The 21,191-nt window shown below is 28.1% G+C and overlaps 3 protein-coding genes across 6 annotated transcripts; 2 read left to right on the top strand and 1 right to left on the bottom strand.

The window, feature by feature from the left end:
- The first annotated feature begins 86 nt into the window (after nt 1–86).
- On the top strand, nt 87–6,178 carry LOC100648051 (V-type proton ATPase subunit H). Of its 2 annotated transcripts, XM_003394759.4 has the most exons (10): nt 87–264; nt 771–852; nt 1,777–1,966; nt 2,339–2,557; nt 3,258–3,353; nt 3,762–3,967; nt 4,053–4,137; nt 4,994–5,400; nt 5,474–5,587; nt 5,690–6,178. In XM_003394759.4, the coding sequence occupies exons 1-10, from the start codon at nt 207–209 to the stop codon at nt 5,778–5,780; spliced, it is 1,548 nt and encodes a 515-aa protein (XP_003394807.1). In that variant the 5' UTR covers nt 87–206; the 3' UTR covers nt 5,781–6,178. The 2 variants fall into 2 exon arrangements, with proteins under 2 accessions (XP_003394807.1, XP_003394806.1); XM_003394758.4 differs by lacking the exon at nt 3,258–3,353 and having other exon boundaries at nt 88–264.
- A 2-nt stretch (nt 6,179–6,180) lies between these two features.
- LOC100647928 (DNA-directed RNA polymerase I subunit RPA2) lies at nt 6,181–14,181 on the bottom strand. The gene is made up of 16 exons (XM_012307743.3): nt 13,882–14,181; nt 13,460–13,792; nt 13,156–13,395; nt 12,761–13,083; nt 12,436–12,695; nt 12,120–12,362; nt 11,625–11,902; nt 11,366–11,563; nt 11,171–11,278; nt 10,585–10,761; nt 9,643–9,857; nt 9,425–9,563; nt 8,036–8,192; nt 7,694–7,947; nt 7,454–7,618; nt 6,181–6,412 (listed from the first exon to the last, which is right to left on the bottom strand). Exons 1-16 carry the CDS (start codon nt 13,948–13,950, stop codon nt 6,203–6,205), a joined length of 3,369 nt encoding a protein of 1,122 aa, XP_012163133.1. The 5' UTR covers nt 13,951–14,181; the 3' UTR covers nt 6,181–6,202.
- Nucleotides 14,182–14,569: 388 nt separating this feature from the next.
- On the top strand, nt 14,570–19,150 carry LOC100648241 (HAUS augmin-like complex subunit 3). 3 transcript variants are annotated; one of them, XM_048405309.1, is made up of 10 exons: nt 14,570–15,025; nt 15,936–16,154; nt 16,460–16,646; nt 17,235–17,458; nt 17,535–17,663; nt 17,750–17,765; nt 17,880–18,089; nt 18,156–18,382; nt 18,454–18,622; nt 18,713–19,150. In XM_048405309.1, exons 1-10 carry the CDS (start codon nt 14,844–14,846, stop codon nt 18,869–18,871), a joined length of 1,722 nt encoding a protein of 573 aa, XP_048261266.1. In that variant the 5' UTR covers nt 14,570–14,843; the 3' UTR covers nt 18,872–19,150. The 3 variants fall into 3 exon arrangements, with proteins under 3 accessions (XP_048261266.1, XP_012163134.3, XP_048261267.1); XM_012307744.3 differs by having other exon boundaries at nt 14,571–15,025; nt 17,750–18,089; XM_048405310.1 differs by lacking the exon at nt 14,570–15,025 and adding an exon at nt 15,389–15,598 and having other exon boundaries at nt 17,750–18,089.
- Nucleotides 19,151–21,191: the final 2,041 nt, after the last annotated feature.

Genomic DNA, 21,191 nt, shown 5'->3' with positions numbered 1-21,191 from the left:
CCCTATCTCTATGGTCGAAATCTGTTTACATGATCCTTTTTTACTAGCTGTTAGGGAAATTTTGTATCTAGCTCTAACGAGTTGGTAATATATCAGTCTTGTGATCCAAGTGTTGAGGGAGGTGCAAATTTACGACAGCAGGACCTTAATTCTCTGCGACTCGAGTATTAAATAAATTATACAGGATTTAAGGAACAACAACAAAAATGGTTGATCGTGTGAACATTAAAGAGATGATACCGGCTTTACCGGATGAAAAAATTGGTAATTGACCTAAACATACATATTTATTTCTTAATTTGACATTGCCCCTCCCAATAATGTGCTGTGTTTATATGATTTACAAGGATTATATTGCTTTTATTTGCGTCTTAATTTTATTCATTTCTCAAAAAGGACGATAGATTGCTAATATGTACGGAACTATATTCAATTTTTTACTCTATATGTCATTTCACAGAAGTTTGTTTCTTATGTCATGATAAAGACATTCGTTCTTTTTGCAATAATTTGAAAAAGCTTTCTAAGACACATTTTTTTATAAGCTAACGATATTTATTGTTATTTAAGTAATATATTTTTCTTAATCATATATTATATTTGTGTCATATTTTTATGTATACTTGTTATCCTAATCTTTATCCTATACTTGTTATCATTATAGGACTATAAGCATCTGCACAAGTTTGCATTATTGTTTTATTCTTTTATTGGCATGATTACATGTTGTTCATTAACGATAGATAACAATAACATTTAAAACTTTTTAGATATGCTAGCAGCCACGAGCATTCTTCAACAACAAGCTGCTGATATTAGGAATCAACAAATCAAGTGGCAATCGTATCAACAGTAAGAACGCCATTGTTTTAAATATTAATATCAAAATATTACTATTAATATATATATATATATATGTAAATATTTCATAAAATTTTATTTTGAATAATCTATAAAATCTTACGTATATACAATATGTGTATCTCTTCTTTATTCGCATATTATACGTACAGTGTACGGTCTACTTTGCTTCTATAAAGCATTACTATATATTCTATAAGTAAAAATAACAAAAGGAACTGTCATATAAACATAGGCTGGTAAATTCTTTTTTAACATGTTATAACAGAGATACAAAATAGCAGAGTAGTTTTTTTGCTTGATAAAGGAACAGATATTTATATTAATTCTAGTTCAGTGGTAATATGTAAAAACTGAATTCATTACATTGAGAATTTCTTGCTTCATTAATTTTTTCTCTTAAATCAATTATAAGAAATACTGCAATAGCATAATATCTGATGAACCCAAAAGTAAACGAATTTGTTCATCTCGATCTGCTCATTATTGAGAATATTGCTTGTTTAAGTATTATGTTTGAGTTTACATGTGTACTTTTTTATATTACTCTGGTCGCTAAATTGTTCTTGATATCAGCTACTACATTATGAAATCAAAAATGCATGATGCCATTTAAAAGAGCCAAACAAACTTAATTTTTTATTGAAGAAAAAATTTTATGGAAATTTTTAATATTAAAATTTGTGACTGATTAAAAGCTCACTGGCTTTTTCCAAAATATTTTTTCCTCAAATTTTCCCGAAAATACATCATATACGTACACATATACATATAGATATACATATACATATACATATACATATACATATACATATACATATATATATTAAATAACATATATGTAAATAATAATTATATATAAATTAAATGTAAATGAGATGTATTAAATAACACTTGATATTCTATGTTTTATAGGTCTCATATGATATCAAAAGAAGATTATGATTTTATAGTGGCTTTTGATACAAATGATGCTAGTGTTCGGGATGCAAAACTTAAAGAAAATCCACATCAAGCTGCTAAAACTTTTCTCAACTTACTTGGTCATATTTCAAAAGACCAAACTATACAATACATCCTTACAATGATTGATGATATGCTTCAGGTACGTCAAATCACATAAATTAAAACATAGTAAAATACCCTTTATCCAAATTCGTCAGAAGGCAAAATGGTTGAGATAACTGAATCATTTGTAAGATAAAAGTGTACTAATTCTTTTTATTATCTAAAATTTTTTATTCAAATAACAGAAATTCACATTTATAACTAAATCAAATCATATATTTACCTTCTTTCTTTCTAATACTATAAAATTATTTATATTCAAGCTAAGAGTTTATATAACTGAAATTATACGCGACAATAGTTAAAATAATAAATACTCATTTCATTCAAATAAATGGAATTCACATAAATTGAGTTTTCTTTTAATATGTGATTTATTTTTATTAAAATGTTTCCAAATATATTTTAGGAAGATCGAAGTCGTGTAGAAATCTTCAGAGAACATTCAAGTCGCAAACGTGAATCAGTATGGGGCCCTTTCTTGAACTTATTAAATAGACAAGATGGATTTATAATGAATATGACCTCTCGAATTATTGCCAAACTTGCTTGCTGGAGTCACGATCTAATGGAAAAGACAGATCTTCAATTCTACTTGACATGGTTAAAGGATCAATTAAAACTCAGTGTAAGTTAACAGATATATAATCATTTAATTACACGATTTAAGAATTATAAACATACTTTAAAAATAAAATATATTTGTGTACCATCATAAATGTATTCTTCGTCATAATATTAACACAGTATTATACATGCTTCTAATTTATTAGCACTAGCTTAGCTTTTCTTTTTTATATAATATAATTATGTGTGTGTACACGATGGTGTTGGTTTTCATTATACCATATAGGATGTAAAACATAATTGGAACTACTTCTATCATTCCGTAAAATATTTTTATATTGTTGATAAGTTGAATGCTTTCAAGGAGAATATGGCTCCTATGTGTTGCAGAATATGTAATTATGAAGTAATTTCAATTGCCTGCTTCATGTAAATTATAACTCAAATATTGTATAATATAATTCATTAATTAGTCTCAAAACTATCCTCCTTTGTTCGTTTTTATATTTTTATATATTATTTCTTTTTAATTATACAATAAGTGAAATTTGCAACAATTTATATATTTTATACAAATTTTATATATATAACTTTCACATAAGTGAATTTATAAAAGTCTGCTAAAGTATATAAATACAAGTGCCAATAAATCGCCTTAGATCAAATGCTACTAACTGTACATTAAAAATATAGGCATACTGTAGCTTACACAGTAAAGCGATAGAAAGTGATTGCAATTATTTAAATATATGGGGTTTTAGCTTGAGGTTCCTCAGGATACAGATTTACATACAAGAGTAGAACAAGGCAACACTATAGACAAAGAAGCAAATGAGCTACATGAACTACAAAGTCTGGTTAGTCTCATAATAATTAAGTATGTATTAACACAAAAAGGTCAACAGTTAAACTTTCCTATCAATTTTTAAACATAAGATAGCGCAAGGTACAAAGAGTTATAATTGCAAACAGAATACAATTTAATATAAAAATAAATAAACATTATGATAACCATATGTAATATTCTTTATACGAAATTATTTTTATTTAAAATAGAAATTACTAATGCTGGATGCCTGTGCATCTCTGATAAGATTTTATCGTTAATATAAATTGTTTTTGTTTTATACATGTAAGAGCGCATTCGCATTTGGTTTGCATAATGATTTCTTTTTATTTTACTTTTTTGGTGCACACACATAATTTAAATTTCAATTTTGTTGTTCAATTATATTCTTATTATATATACCATCGTGTTTATTCAGAATAATGAATACATTCAGTCCGTGGCACGTTGTTTACAAATGATGCTTCGCATAGATGAGTATCGTTTCGCATTCGTGTCAGTTGATGGAATTTCTACTTTACTGAGTGTTCTGACAGGCAGAGTAAATTTCCAAGTACAATATCAACTGATATTCTGTATATGGGTACTCACTTTTAATCCTTTACTTGCAGAGAAAATGAATAAGTACGTATTGCATATATGTATATTGCGTATGTATAATTGCATTTTAAACAATTGATAAAAATATAACATAAAATTTTTATTTTAGGTTTAGTGTCATTCCTATATTGGCGGACATTTTAAGTGATTCTGTTAAGGAGAAAGTAACTCGCATTATTTTAGCAGTATTTAGGGTAAGTTACTTAATCTTTCCACGAACGAGATGGCTGTAGCCGTCTAATATTGTTTTTATTAACGACAACATATACGGATACTAATTGATATGAAAAAATACCAACAAGTTTCGAAATCCTGTCTAGTTTTGTGGGATATATGTGTGATTCTATGTGCAATTTCAATTTTACAAGTGTCCGCGTTTACAAGCGTTAATATGCCAAATGTTACAAAATTACAGTTACAATAAGATAGATGATACAAACATTTTTATATATGCTTAGTTTACTTTATAGTATATAGTTTATAGTTTATAGCTATATAATTTTTTATATATAATATTTCAAAAATTCAGATTCGAATGTCTGTCAGTAAGGAATCTATTGTACACCAATCGTTTCTATAAAATGTTCTTTGAAAAAGAAAAAGATAGAAATATTAAGTATATCATTATTTGGTTTTGGACTATGTACATATATTGTTTGGTACAGAGGCTATGATGTTTCATTTTCAAATTCTAATTTATTTTTGAACTCCAATATTCTCATAAATGTAGCAGAAAATTACATCTCACTATTTTAATGAACTAACATTTTAATGACATGATATTGATTCCTGTTAAAATCTAAATACAAGGGTGAGGTTTCATAGCTTTCATATTCAGCAGTATATAATTTATTAATTAAATCTTTATTAAAACAATCTATGTATGACTGATTTTCTGATTAACAGATACTTAAAATTTACATTCTTAGAGATTCATTATAAAAAGATACAGTAATTAATTAATCAATCCACAGTTCTAAAATTTTCTATACTTTCTATTTTAATAAATATTCTATTTTTATTATTTTATTCCTTTTTAATATTCCATAGAACCTCATTGAGAAAGTAGAGGATGGACAAGTTGCTAAAGAACATTGCATCGCGATGGTACAGTGCAAGGTACTGAAACAACTTTCGATCCTTGGACAACGTAAATTTGACGACGAAGATATCACCGATGATATTGAATTCTTGAACGATAAATTACAAGCATCTGTTCAAGACCTAAGTTCGTTTGACGAATATTCGACCGAAGTGAAATCGGGACGTCTTGAATGGTCTCCCGTTCACAAATCTGGCAAATTCTGGCGAGAAAATGCTAATCGACTAAATGAAAAGAATTACGAGTTACTGCGTATTCTGGTACATCTGTTAGAAACTAGTAAAGATCCCTTAGTTCTCAGCGTAGCTAGCTTCGATGTAGGAGAATACGTAAGACATTATCCACGTGGTAAACAGTACGTTCAATGAAACTTTTTTACTTACACATTAAAAAACGATTTACTGAAATCATTTTTGAAATTATTCCAGTATAATAGAGCAACTTGGAGGTAAACAGCGAGTAATGCAACTTTTAGGACATGAAGATCCTAATGTAAGATATGAAGCTCTTCTTGCAGTCCAGAAACTCATGGTACACAATTGGTGTGTAATTGAAACATCTATATACAAGACAAAATTTGTACTAAATTATTGTCAAAAGTTGTAACATTTGATAATATAAATGATTTGGTATTTTATTTATAGGGAATATTTAGGAAAGCAACTGGAGAAAGAACAAACTGGATCAAATGCACCAGGAGCAAAACCTGGAGCACAAATCCCAACGAAAGCATAAACAAGTATATAAGCTGTGTAAGTTTCGATTCAAATCTGTATACTTTGCCTTTGCTTTCATATTATTTACTTAAATACTTGCTTGTCCAACTGCTTGTACACTGCGTATAAAAATCGATATGAGAAAAACATTCTTAGTATTGGAATCATATTATAAAAATTACTTTGCATTCTAATGTAGTTATCTGTAGATAGCAAGAGAACAATATATATTCCAATAAACATATGATTCGTCATGTTGTAAAATCCAATAAATCAAGAAATGTACATAACTGTTATAAAATATTGAATAACGGGATAAAGATATTTCTAGAATAATATTTATGGAATTTGTAAGTAAAATGTTTATGAAATGTTAAGAAAAATAAACTATTATCACTAAAAGGAAATAGAAAAGTATATGCATTATATTTTCATTTATTTTCATTTCTCCGCAAATGACAATTTTACATTAATATTGCAAGATGTTAATTGCGTTACGAGATATCGGAAAATGTATGGTATGTCAACTTCTCTCACAGATTCATCATTACCACAAAGACGACATTTTGTCTTGTCATTTAATCCTGATGCACTTAGACTCATTTCCATTACCGGACCCAATAACGTTCCACATTTTTTACAAACTAGAGTCTGAAACAACAACGTTATTACTAATTAAATGTATATAATTATATAATAAAAAGAGAAAGAAATATATGCTCATAATAGACTTATTGATGGCAATGTAAAGGCTATAATTATTGCGAGATGTTCTCTTTACATGAATTTTATCTACATCTCTTACAAGTATTAACTAATGCAAAATAAATCAGAGAATTTGGGAAAGAAATGGAACTGAAAATATTTTTATGCTTAGACATTTAAATAATTTAAAATTAGACTTATTGTTATATGTACCAGAGTATGTAATTATTTTTATATTTCTTAGTTATGTGTCTTATATTTTTATTATATTTAGTATAATGATAAAAATAATATTATAATGATTCCCTTTTCTTTATATAAAATAATTGTATCTTTTTCAGATATGTTACGTGTAATTAATCAAATTTTATCACAAAAATAAATTTTTGTTCAAAATAATCAATATAAAGATATTTTTAATTTTGATTACGAATTTGTTTTCTTTTGCGAATAATATTATATAAATATAAAATGAAATGGGTAATTTATAAGACTAAAAAAATTGAAATTCGTATGATTAATAGTTGCGCAAATAGATATTCTTTTGTGGAGATAGTTTTATAAAAGTTAGCAAACAATGACAATTTTGAAAAGTCGTATTTTTTAAACAATTTCGATACTAGCAAAATGATAACTTAAACCCTTCCCATTTTGATATAAATTACAATATATTTCAATTTGAATAAAAATTAAACAAAAATAACCAATTTTGCATGGAATAGCATCAAAAGTGAACTATTGCCAGTATTCAGCAAATTGAGTAATTCACTCAGTGTTTTTAGTATAAAATATTAAATGTAACAATTGATTTCATTATACTACCTGGGCTTAATTTGAGAAATAATGAATTTCTCTGCTTTTGTATGACTAATGTAGCTTATTGCAATAAATTGATACTATAAACTAACATTAAGAAAAAAAAGATGTGGATTAGTTCATTTTCTCTTAATGTCTCAATTACATGTTCTATTATTTAAATTAACTTACGGTAGTTTTGTCTGAGCAATGGAAAAGGCGATCCTGAAGTAAAAACGAACAACCATGAGATAGTAATGAATCTCGTTCCATTTCTCCAAAGCGAACACCACCACCCCTCCTTCTACCCTTTATAGGCTGTCTTGTTAAAACATCAATTGGCCCAGTACTTCTCACCTGTAAACATGGTAAAACAATAGATAAAAAGACATATTTTAATTTATTATAAAGAATTTAATTCTCTCTACTAACCTGCCACTTATCTGAAACCATGTGACGTAATCGTTGATAATGTACTATTCCAAAAAATATATCAGCAGTCATTTCTCTTCCGTCTATTCCTGAATACATTCTTTCTGTTCCATAATAATTATAACCACCGCGTTCCAATAATTTCCCAAAATATTCAACAGCTGTCTCATCCTCGTTAAATCTAAACGATGTTGCATCATGCACCAATCCATGTATGGCTGCCGATTTTCCAGCCATCACTTCGATCATCATAGCTATTAAATATGCAATTTAAATAGTTACAATAAATACAGGAGCAAATATTTCAAATATTAAGATCTGTTTAAAAAGAATTAATTTTACCTATTGTCATACGGCTTGGAAAACCATGAGGATTAAAAACAATATCTGGAATTAAACCTGTTTCTGTAAATGGTAGATCCTCTGATGGCCATTTTTGTGAACAGATACCCTTTTGACCTGCCCTCGAAGCAAATTTATCTCCAACATTTGCATTACGCTAAAAAATTCGAAGTTCTTATTTGGAATCCTTAAGTTCTTATACTTTACGGAAATTACTATATAGGACTATCACACATTAAGTGGTACAAGCAACTAGTACAATCATTCTTATGTAAAAAAAATAAATTGGAAATTCGATCTGAATTCGATCTGACAAATAATTTTTAAAATAAAAATTCATACTTAAATACAGTCTCTCCTCAGGGCACAGGAAGACAGAGTAAAGGGGCAAGAACAGAAAGTGTTAAGGAGTTCACATATTTAGGTGTACTAATAAAAGAAAGTATAAAAAGTGCGAATGTCATACACTTAGCTAAATATGGAAAATCAGGGAAAGAAATTTTAGAGATAATTTCAGATTAAGAATGTTCCTATTTAATTTGTTGGTGATGGGGTAGTCATATATAGTGTGGAGCTGTGGGGTGTACAGCAAGAAAGGAAGTGCTAAGGAAAGAGAAGAATATGTGAAAAAGAATGGGTTTAGTATAATGGTAGCACAGGAAAGAAGGGAAAGAGGGTATGACATCTCAAGTTGAGAGTAAGAGACAAGGAAGTGCAAATATAACAAGATTGCAAAATCAAAGTTTGTACAGCCAAAGATATAGATATAATATAAATATAAATATGTAAGGACAGTGCAATTGTCAGGAAAAAGAGCAGTTAGTGACACAAGTGAGATGCAGATTGATAGGAAGGTGGAGCAGATATTAGGAGGGGAGTAAAAGAAAAGAATGGGGATAAACGCGAAGATTTAAAACACATGACAAGAAAATGTAGAGAATTAGAAAGGGAGATTGGTATAGGAGAGATATTCAACGAAGAAGGAAAAGATAGGGTGTATACTGAGGAAATTAGAAAAAAAGAAAGAGGAAAGAGTAAAAAAAGGTAAATTATACAATTACGTAACGATTTACGCAATTGATAACATATATAATAGTTAAATAGATGATAGACAGTAGATACATAATAGTAAAGTAAGGATAAAATAATATTTGTGTGTGTATGTATGTGTATGTGTGTGAGGATGGATGGATGGATGGATATGTGTAGATAATTAAATAAGAATGCAAGGTAGTAAGGAAGATAAATATAAAACCAACAAAATAATAACAAACTTTTCCTAATTACATGTGTACTGTTAACATACATCATTTGGAAAAAATCCCTGACATTGACATCCAATTTTCAAAGATCATCAATTCAAGAGATATAAATTGATATTTTACTTACTGGAATACGAAAAGTGATACAAGCTCTACGTGGAATATGATTATGTAATGTTCCACAAAGTTTTACAGTATCAATATAAGCATCCTCTTTTCCATGATATTTGCCAGTAACATATGTTGATTGATCTGCATCATAATAGCTATTAAAAAAGATGTATTTCGTATCAAATAAAATAAAAGATTATTGAAAATGTTAATAATTCCATGAATAAAACTTACCAATAATAGACATCACCTTCTGAAATCATTGTACCTAAAATTGGAAGGCCATCGACGTCTAATTTTTCTGCGAGATCAGATTTATCAGGATTCCTTGCAAAATAACTTTTCTGATCTTTCAAATCTACGAATTCAGATTTATAAATCATTCCATGTGCAAAACCCCTATCGTGCGCTGCTTTGTTTATAATCATCGCGTCTTCCATATCATACCCCTAACAAAATAAGTAAAGGTGTTTCTATACTGATATATTTTCAATTAATTAATAAAAAACAAAAAGAGGCAATTGAGAGTTATGTTATTGCTTTTCACCAACATTGACACCAGCTTTCCCAAATTTAATCTCATTGGAAAAATAAAATTCTATATATATGTAAAGGGTGCTTCGTTTAACTGGGAAATGTGGAATATCTCTTGAGGAATTGAAATTACCAAAATATTATTCTTACAAAAGTTGTTTGGTATATAAGAGGACATTAAGTGGTGTAGATAATTTTTTTGTAAGTGTGTTAGTGGAGGAGGTATTATAGTCAAGTTTATTTTTTTAAATGGAAACCTGTATTTTTCTATTTATATCATCACATGATATCAATCCACGTAGTAGAATGTCATAAATTAGATCCTTAGAGCGCCATCATACTATAAATAAAAAAGTACAGGGTTTTGTTTAAAAAACCTAGCTCTACTTTAATAGCTTCCCCACTATTACACTTCTAAAACATTATTTATATTAGCTAATGTCCCCCTATATGCTAAATAATTTTCGTAAAAACAGTTTTTTTTTATAACATTAATCCCTCGAAAGATATTTCACCATTTCTAATTAAACAAGACATCCTGTATATGTTAAAATATAATATACAATTCTAATATTTAGAATATATATATACGTTTCATACATACCAAACTAAAAATTAACATATATATTCGGTTGTACTTACTGTGTAAGAAATAACGGCAACGATTGCATTAGTACCCATAGCAAAATCATCAAGATCAATTTCGTCATAATGCACTGGCCGAAAGAGTGGTGTTGCAGGTGTTTGCAACCTATATAATTTAGTTTCAGATTGTAATTGCCATGTATGGCATGGAGTGCCCATTGTTTGTTTACCCATCTTAAAAACAGCGGAATTTATTATTTGAAAGTTTGCAAATTTATTACTTTCAAGCAAAAAAGATTTGTAAAAAATCTTAAGCTGTATATACATCGAACGTACTACAAATACATATTTGCAAACCCCTTCAGTAATTAATAATATAAATAGTGGTTAATAATTATGTGATAAACATAAATGCTCATTTTACTAAACTTTATGAATGCTTTAATATCTCAAACTTTATTTCTGTGGAAATAAAGAACTATCATCTTAGAAAATGGTGCTATTCATAAATTAGTAACAAATGCTAACCAACATGTCATTCTTTGTTAACATTTGTTTAATGAAAACATTAAAAAAATATTCTTTATAAAAGTTTGTCATAATATAGGTCATAAACAATTGCGAACTTTCAGCATAATTTTACCTGACATTGATACATATTTCGTGGACTTTGATTACAATCTGGCATTGGAATAAGACTTGCTAAATTACTTAAGAAAGCCGTTTTTGATAATTCTTGATGTGATGTCAACTGCAATAGTAAATAACATTTTTATAAATAGATGAATAGCAAAGCAAAAAGAATTATTTTGAAAAAATGAGAAAAATAATATATTACTCCTTCATAGGCTTCTTCAGGTGTAACACAGATATTTAAATAAATTTGTTCAAATGTTCCTATATATTCCACCTTTTTGGCAGCTAAATTCATTACTGGTCTCATCATACGAGCTGGATTTGTAAATAAATATAGTCCTGGATATTGTGCTGGTACATTTTTTTTTGGCACCAGTGCTATCTCCATCGTACACGGAACCTGAATATAAATAATAAAAGAAAAAAGTTTGTTGTACTGAATTAGGAAATTACGAAGTTACCTCTTGGCCTTTTATTTTAAGCAATCGTAGCTTGTCTGTTACTCTTGAAATTATGTTATCATCTATTAATCCTATTAATTTTCCATCCAATATTACAATGTAAGATTTTTTCCAATTATCAGCAATTGACAGTGGAATCATTCCGAGATCCATTAGTATGATGGGAACATTAGCTTTCAATTTCGGATTAGTATGTTTCGTAATGATGCAATTCATTGTTAAATGATTAAGAAGACCACAAGGTGCGCCATCAGGTGTATGTACAGGACAAATGAAACCTATAATATTACAACAAATTATTATTATTATTTCTATATCAATAAAGCAAAATTTGTTTAAATATTACAAGTTAATAAACAAATATTACTCTAGTAATAGAACAAACTGGATCGTACATAATTCAATAAAGTAATATAAAACAAAATGTTGTGCATTTATTATTTCCTTATAAAACAAAAGAAATTTTTGAAACAACCTAATATACTAAAGTATTACCCCACGCATCTGGCAATAATTGTCTAGCTTCTGTGGTCCTCATTTCTTGGAAAAAGGAACCTCTGTGTATGGCACGAAAATGGCTCATGTATCGCATTCTATTAATATTTTCAGCGACAATTGTGAGACCTGTACTTTGCATCAATCCTAAACCTGTTGGTGATCTTAAATTTCCAGTAGATAAAAAATTTTCCATTTGTGATTCCAGCGAACTTCCATGTTTCATTACATTTAGCATTTCCTCTATGTACATATGCAAAACAATTATAATTGTAATATAGATTTATAATCTTTAAATTAATTTTTGAATACTTACGCACATTTAAGGTGTATCTATTGCCAGCACTCCTTGCACGTTTCAAAATACCCATTTTAAGGCCAGTCAACCAACTATATAATTTTTCTTTCAATACTTGCAAATATAAATGGCCACCCAGTAAACATTCTTGCATCATCACAGCATCAGCACCTTCTACGGCACATTTATTATTTGCAAGAGCAAATAGCTTTTTTGTCATAAATACGAGTAAATAAAATTTATCCAGTGGATCATGGAGATGAATTGCTATACAATGTCTAAAAATGATATATGTTAATAACATAAATTAATTTATATTTCTCAGTACATTAATTAAACTTACTTAATTATGAAGTCACAAACATCTATATCAGTAGCATCATGAGGTAATTCAAAAAGTTTTATTCTAAACATTCTCCCTATATAAGCTTTGCATTCTTCATGACTATTTAAACCTTGTTCATGTACAGCTCTTAGCATATTTAAAATACAACCTTTGTAATATAAATCATCTTCACATCCAGCTGTTAATGCATTATAAATAAAAATGTCCGAAACATCAACCAAACATTTTAACATCAAGATCAATGGAACATAGTATAAAACTTTCCTATATGAAAACATTAATTTTGCTGAACCATCAGTTACATAATGCAAAGTATTATTCTGTAAAGCATATAATGATGTAGTAACATAGTTTTAATTTATAAAAAATTTAACTGGATTTGGAACACGTACAGCTGTAGTATTATCATCTCGTACACTTCTTAATAGCAACCCAAGGTCGCTAAATTGTATGCCACGAGCTTTCCAACTTGATCTTCTAATAGCAATAGGATAATTCCTCCTTGTCAATAATAACATTCTTATAATTCTCTCAAGGCCTTTAATAATGAAATATCCACCCCATTCTTGTTCATGTTCTCCATGAGCAACTAAATCTTTAGGACTCATCTTATTTAAATGACATCTATTAGACTGTAACATTAAATGCAAATAAAATATAATTGAGCAATTTATTTTGCATAACTATATTACATACTTTAATCATAATTGGAATTTCTCCTAAATCCCTTTCGAGCGTCTCTTGCACATTATTATTGATAGACCATCCTAATTTGACTGTTATCTTTCCTTTATAGGTACATCCTCGTTGTCTACATTCTGTAGGATAGATTTTATGATTCTTCACCCCAATTGCACCAGACGGAATATTTGGTTGATGAATAGATACATCGTCGATCCATAATGCAATTTTGTCTTCATTTGGCAGATAAATATAAACAAATGGATTGTCTCTAACTGCCTCAGACAGGCCATCTTCTAGCATATAATTAAAAGAATCTATGTGCGGAGCACCTAAGCTCTGCAACAACTAAAATATACAAAGAAATTTAATTAAACTTAATATTTTTAAATTATATTTATGGTTATAGTAATCGTAAAAGAAAAATAGATATTTACAGGATTCTGCTTTTCTGGAGGTTTGCCAAAATTTGTTGACGTATTTGTCAATTTCGGTTCAATCAACATTTCTATACTTTTCCAAATTATAACAAAATGTTTAAAATAAAATAAAATAAATATACACTACGTAAATCTGGTTACATACACAAGACTTCCACCCACGTGTATGTTGCAGTGCTACCAACTTACATACATAACACAAAATCTACAATGATATTGTTATGGATTTAGCGGTTATTTAAGATTTTATTTTACATGAATTGTTGTCTTGCTATTTATGGAACTCTACTAGACAAAATACGCATAGAGTTCAAGACAACGATTGGAATATAGAGACAAACTTTATTACAGAGACTTTACTTCACACTAATCAACCTAATTTTTCGACATACAGAAAAACAGTAGTTCGAAAAATTCCTTTCTTCCTAAATTTTAATTTCTTCTAAAAGATCTTCATGGTTTAATTATAAGTTAAATTCCGCTTCGTCGATCAAAGATATTTTCGTCCACTTCACTTCATCCTCAGATCATTCTCAAGTTGCAAATTTATTTTTTCCATGGACATAGGAATATAGAGACCACAAAACGGTATCGTAGAAGTATAGGAGTGTCTAGACCACGATCATATAAATTGGTCTCGATGCCCGCTAGGGAAAACTATCCGAAAATTAAGTCGTGTCTAGTAATGAAAAATCAACATGGGAGATCAACAAAATCCGTTTTCTTGCGAGGCAAACAAAGATGAGTAGAGTGTCTGTGTCTCTGTTTAAGATATTCAGCATGCTACACGACACAGAACGAGCACCATCTTTTCTTCAATGTAGATTTTTCACGATTGAATTTTCGGATGATTTCTTCTATACCATCGGTATACAAGTATCAAGACCATATGTACAGTGTATGTATACGACTGTCCAGACTTGTTGTACATACATATAACCGTGTTCCTGGTCGTGATCATGGACGTATCTGGTAAAGTTCTCTATGATAAAGTTCGAAATTTACGTTCGGAACTTTCGAACGTTGTTACACCAGAAATATTAGATAAAATTTGCGACAAACCTTCGTTACAACCATTTTTAAAATGGTTCTGCGAAAATGTAAATAATGTCAACGTTCTTTCAAACGAGGATGTTCAAATGTAAGTTACTTCGAATAATTTTAAGCCTTTTAATTCATTTAAAATATACTAATTTCATTCGTATATGTATGTGAATGAAAGCTAAAATTATGAATTTAGGTTTTAGAAACAAAATAAAATAATATAATATATACTATATTTTTGTACTTTGAAAATAAAATATTTTAAATATATAATGAATAGTTTACATTCTTTGTGATAAATATATTTTTCTCAAACCTTGATTTAGAAGATTTTCTTTGTTCATTTATGATATAATAAATATTGAAATTTTATTTACATTACAATAACATAAAGTTTCATAATAGTGCGCGACTTGATCGGTATCTTTAATTTTTTCCATGCTGTTATAATGTGTTGAAAGATGCTGTTTAAAAAGGGAAAATATCATTTAAAAAACTGCTGCAAACAATTATAAATACTTTTAATTTTAAACTAAAACTAAACCTAACTTAAATCTAACCCAAACTGAATATTGAATCTTGTCATTTGTATTTCGCGATTCGTTCAGTAAATCTAAACCTAACTCTAACCCAAGGAGTACAAATAAGCTAGACACCGACAACAATGCAGGTGACTACGAAGTTTCATCTTTTCATTTGTTATTTTTTTATTATTTGACTATTTTTTAAATAAATATTAAGCTTCTTTTTTTAAGTGTTTACTGTTTACCTTCCTTTCACTTAATTTGCGTTTATATAGATAGGATTAAGTTTAGTTTTAATCTAAAATTAAAAGTATTTATAATTGTTTACAACATTTTTTAAATTATAGTTTGGCTTTCTAAATAACCCCTTTCAACACATTATAGTGTGACAAAAATTGGAAATACTGACCAAATTATTCACTATTATTAAAAACTTCCTTGTTAAGTTGAATTAAAAGTAAATTTCAATAATTTGTGTTTCAGAAAAAATAAACTCCAAGAAATGAATGAATGGGTAGAAGGTTCAGAATTAGATCATGCATTAGAGGAAAATACTAAAGATTATCCTGATTTATTGAAAATCATTTTTTTCGATGACACAAATATTAACGATTTGTTTGCAGAATATGAAATAGTGAAGAATTCATATAAAGAAGACAAAGATTATATTTATACATTGCAAAATGGGATTAAAAATTTAAAGTAATATGATCATTATGTGTTTCTATTTATGTACATATATCACCTTAGATTAAATGTAGATTTAATTACATATTTAAACTCTTAACAATATAATCGCTTTAATTTTATAATTACTTAAGTTATAATTTCATTTTCTATTGTAATATATTTTCATAACTTGAAAAAGCGTAATTAGCTTTTTACAACATTAAACACAGGAAACTATTTTATAAAAAATAGCAACATATTGATTTAGGTCAATATGACTTTTAGCTCTGCATATACGTAAGATTAATATTATTGTATGAAGTAATACATTGTTGCAGAAAATTAGAAATTGAATTAGACGAGACTATAGAAAAGGAAGAAGAATCTTTGGGTAGAGAAAATATTAAAGCTAATAGAGCATATGAAGAATGTTCTCTAATTATGAAAAAGTTCGATACTCAGAATCATCAATTTTTTGAAGAAGTTGAGTTCCTTGTGAACGTTTATGCAGACGCAGCCGAAAATGTGAGTAATTTGTAAGATATCTTCATAATTTATATTATGATAATATATATACAGGATGCATCTGAAAGTTATGTATAGTATAGTTTGTATGAACAAAGTAATTTATCAAATTTAATTTTGAAAATTATGCTCAAGGACAATTATGTGGCCCATTTTTTTAAGAGATCTCCACCGATTCAAAGGTGTAAAATCACTTACCAAAACCATGACAAATAATTTAGTTACACTCTGTATAAACGGATACGAGGTGATTCTCGGTAAATGAAAGATAAGAAAAAAACAGAATATCTTAATTAGGAAATGCTATTTATATTTTTCATATGAGAATTTACATCTTTTATCCACATTATTACATAATGTTCCTTGTACTACTCAACTTCGAATAATTCATAACGGAACAGAACGAAATTGCAAATTCGATTTTCTCGAAAACTAATTGTAACCCTCAAACAACTAAAATTTTATTCAATACTTTTCCCTTATCTCTTTATGAGGAATCAACTCATGTCTGTTTGTACATAACTTTCAGACGCATTCTGATATATGTTAGTAATATATGTACTAATAATAATAATATTGTGTTTATAGAAAGGAAGACCATTATTATGGACTCAAATGCCACTAAAACTTTTTACCAAAACTATAGAATTATATAATCATTACTTAGATGTTCATATAAAACGTCAGTTTGGAAATACATCTGAGGAAGAGCAAAAGACAGATTCTAATTATGTTTCCTTAATTAACAGTAATAAAGAAAAAACTATGGATAACGAGGAAAAGTTACTGGAACTGACATTATGTAAAACAAAGTAATTAATATTGGTAACTATTAATAAATCAAATATCCTTTGTATTTATTGATTGAAAGAGATACTTATTTTATAGCTTAACTAATGCAAAAATAGAAGAAATTCTAGCAAAAGTACAAGAGGAATCATACATTGCAATGTTAAATTATATAGAAGATATATATAATTTAGGAGATATGAAAGTACCCAAACATTCTGAATTAAGGTACTTGAAAGCTCTTTAAGTATAACTATTTTACTAAGCACATTATCTATTTTCTAATGAATATTACATTTATGAATCAAAATTAGAACAGAAATTTTAAAGGTAACTAGGAAAAGAGATTTTTTAGAAGAAAATATCACTTTGTTACAAGAACGTCAGTTAACAGAAGTAGTGCAACAATTCTCAGAATTGCAAATAACTAAGATCTTAAAACAGGATGCTCATACGAGGCTTATACGAACAAAAAATCATTTAGAGAAACTTAGATACTTACGGTTTCTTGCACGAGAACATGGTCATGTCCACACTGATTTATTACGAATGCTGATGGAAGTGCAATTTCAGTGTCTTAAAAATGTTTCTGAATTTGTAGCTGATGCTTACCACTATTTTACAACAGAATATTCACTATCATCCACAAGATGTGTAAGTCATTTATCAAAACAAAGCAAATGCATTTTCAGTTTGTAATGAAATTTCATTTATATGTAGGAAAGTATGCAGAAACTGCAAAACAAGTATTCTGCCATTGTATCTTCACCAAAAATACATAATTCATTTCACAAATTTTTCCTTTCAATGGTATGTAGTGACAATAGTACACATCAATTAAATTGTGCATTGCAAAAGTATAATGATCTCATAGATGAAAACAAAATTAAAAAAAAGAACCTATTGAAAACTTATTTAAATTCAAAAGTTGACAAATTAGAAATATTGTAAGTATTAATTTTTTACCAATATTTACCATTATAATGGGTACAATAATTGTTAAATTGTTATAATTTAGGGAAAATGAAATAAATTTGCAATATTCAAACGAAGTTGAGAAAGGTCCTACACATACATATAAACCAGTTTCTTATGATATTGAAATAAATCACAGTGAAGCGCTCAATAATATACAAAAGATACAGAACGATTTGACAAAGATCAGAAATCAAATGAAAGAACGATTGGTAAATTGATAAATAATATATATGTACATATATATTTGTTTTGTATATATATTATCTTATTTCTATAATATTTGAAATCTTTCGTTGCAGAAGGCAGATACAAACTTGGAACGAGAAAAAGCTATTCTTTGGCAACGATTTCTAATCGATCCAGATACATTAAGAAAAATATATAAACAATTGAAAACTGTGACAAAGAAATCTTGCTTTGATGATGCGCTTAAAAAGGAATTAAATGATTCACTGTAATTTACTACTATTATAAATATAGCCATACAATAAATATTATAAATATTATAATGTATCATTAGAAAGATTTTGACAAATTAGGTTATATTAAATACACTGCCAAATAGATTTCAATAAAATGTTTCTAATGATATGCTAAAAATATGTAATTGTGAAGTGTATAATATAAATCTTATTATCTAAAATTTATATAACTTGTGTATTAGCTTTTAATAAATGATAATAGAATTTATAGAAACTAATGCAAATTGAAATGGAAGTAAATAATTGAAATAAAAATCTGCCAATAAATTTTTTTATTTATTATCATTCCCAATAAGATATATCAAATCGTTCGTATGCAAGCATTGGAATCACTAATAACTGTACCTATGTATATATATTTATCATACCAAAGAAGAAATTAGAGTGCTCACGCCTATGGACCTATTCGTTTCCGGACTAGTGCTGCACCATACGGGCAAGTGCTGAGTTTGATCGACGTTAGCATATATAAGAACCTATAACATTGGGGATCTACCCTGTTTGATTACACCCTAGCATAGACAAGAACCAATCGTCAATTACTTTATTGTGGAAGAAAATGCTAAAAACGAATTCAATTCAGCACGTTTTGAGGATTCGGAAATGCCAAACTCGCGTAGTTTTACTTCAACGTTTGTCCATGTTGACGATTGTACAAAGAATATAAAAAAAAAAAAAAAAAAATCGAATAGAAAAGTAGATATAAACGTTTCCGTAGAACCGCACAATTAAATAAGTTCTTGTCTATGCTAGTATGCAATTAAACAGGGCAGATCTCTAACTTTAAGTTTAAATACACAGGTTCTTGTACTTGCTAATGTCAATTAAACTCAACACTTGGCTGCATGGTGCAGCACCTGTACTATGAAACAACTAGAAGTACGAGCGTAAGCATCTCTCATTTCTTCTGTGATGATATATATATATATATACACACACGTAATGATATAATGAAATATGATACGTTATATATGAATGATGGTATTAAAACATGTGATTTTTAAATTTTTTACTCTAGAAACGAAATAACTTATTGGATAAACTTTACTTCAAGGGATCAACAGCTACTGACCGTTTTTGCAATCTTGTAGTTTATGACGTGTAAAATTCGAGAATACAAGTTTTAAGGTGAGAAACTCACCGATTTAAAGATTATGATTATGTAAAATTGACTTAAATTTTTAGGGTATTTTACAAATTACTTTGGCGCCATATTGGCTTCTATCTATGATTCGTTAAAATTAGTGAGTTACTGGCTGTAAATAAATCCACGTAGTTTGCGGCCATTTTGCGACGGCCGTTAGTACGTTGCTAGTACAAACTAATTTTCGGTGAAGTTCAGTTCAATGCTCATCTATGCAGACTAATCAGATGACAGGAAAAAAAATATAATATCAAAGTAACATCTAAGATATCTTACAATTTCTCAATTCTACATAGCCATAACTTTCCAATCACTGGATCTCTTGATTTAGGATTTGTATTTTCAATCAAAAAATTAATAATTTTTGGTCTCTTAAAATAAAGTTTAACCAATTTATTTATTAATCAATAACTATTTTATTTAATGATAAATACAGAAGTCATGAATTCGTAGTATGTACATACATATATTACTGCTAAATACAATCATATATATATATTGTTAAAGAGAGGAAATTGCAGAGAAGAAGATAATGATCACTTTAATATATGACAAATGCACGCGAAGGTTGAACTGCCCCCTATCTATTGCTTGATTTAACAAACATACTCATATAAATACTTGTTACATTTTTTCTCTGTTATTGCTGTGTATACTACATATATAAATAGTAACACGTATGTATGCATATGTCAGGTCCATAATTCTAGAAAATTGGAAAAGTATCCTTAATGGCTAATACATTTCTTATATTTTTTGTATCTGACATCAAACACCATGAAGAAGAGCATCATTTTTTTTCTTAAATATTAACTTTCTTTATTTGTGAATAAAATTTGTCTGTTTAGAAAATATGAATTGTATAATTTCGTTCATATTAAACATGGCACACATTAAACTATGTCACAAATTCATGTCAAGGTCAATAAATGAAGTCTAGTAAAAGTAGAGCAATATTGTATAAAAATCCATAAATAATTAGTAGCAAACTAATTTTCCACAAATAAATAAAAAAGATATTGATATTACCATATATTATGTTCTCAAGTAATTTTAAGATTTCCATGAAATTAAAAGCTACAAAAAATTCATATAAATAATTCTAATAAATTTATGAAAATATTAAAATTATCTTATTTTCCTACTTAATCG

The sequence above is a fragment of the Bombus terrestris genome, chromosome 4 (assembly GCF_910591885.1).
Source record: "Bombus terrestris chromosome 4, iyBomTerr1.2, whole genome shotgun sequence".
Taxonomy (NCBI): domain Eukaryota; kingdom Metazoa; phylum Arthropoda; class Insecta; order Hymenoptera; family Apidae; genus Bombus; species Bombus terrestris.
This window is presented reverse-complemented; position numbering and strand designations above follow the sequence as displayed.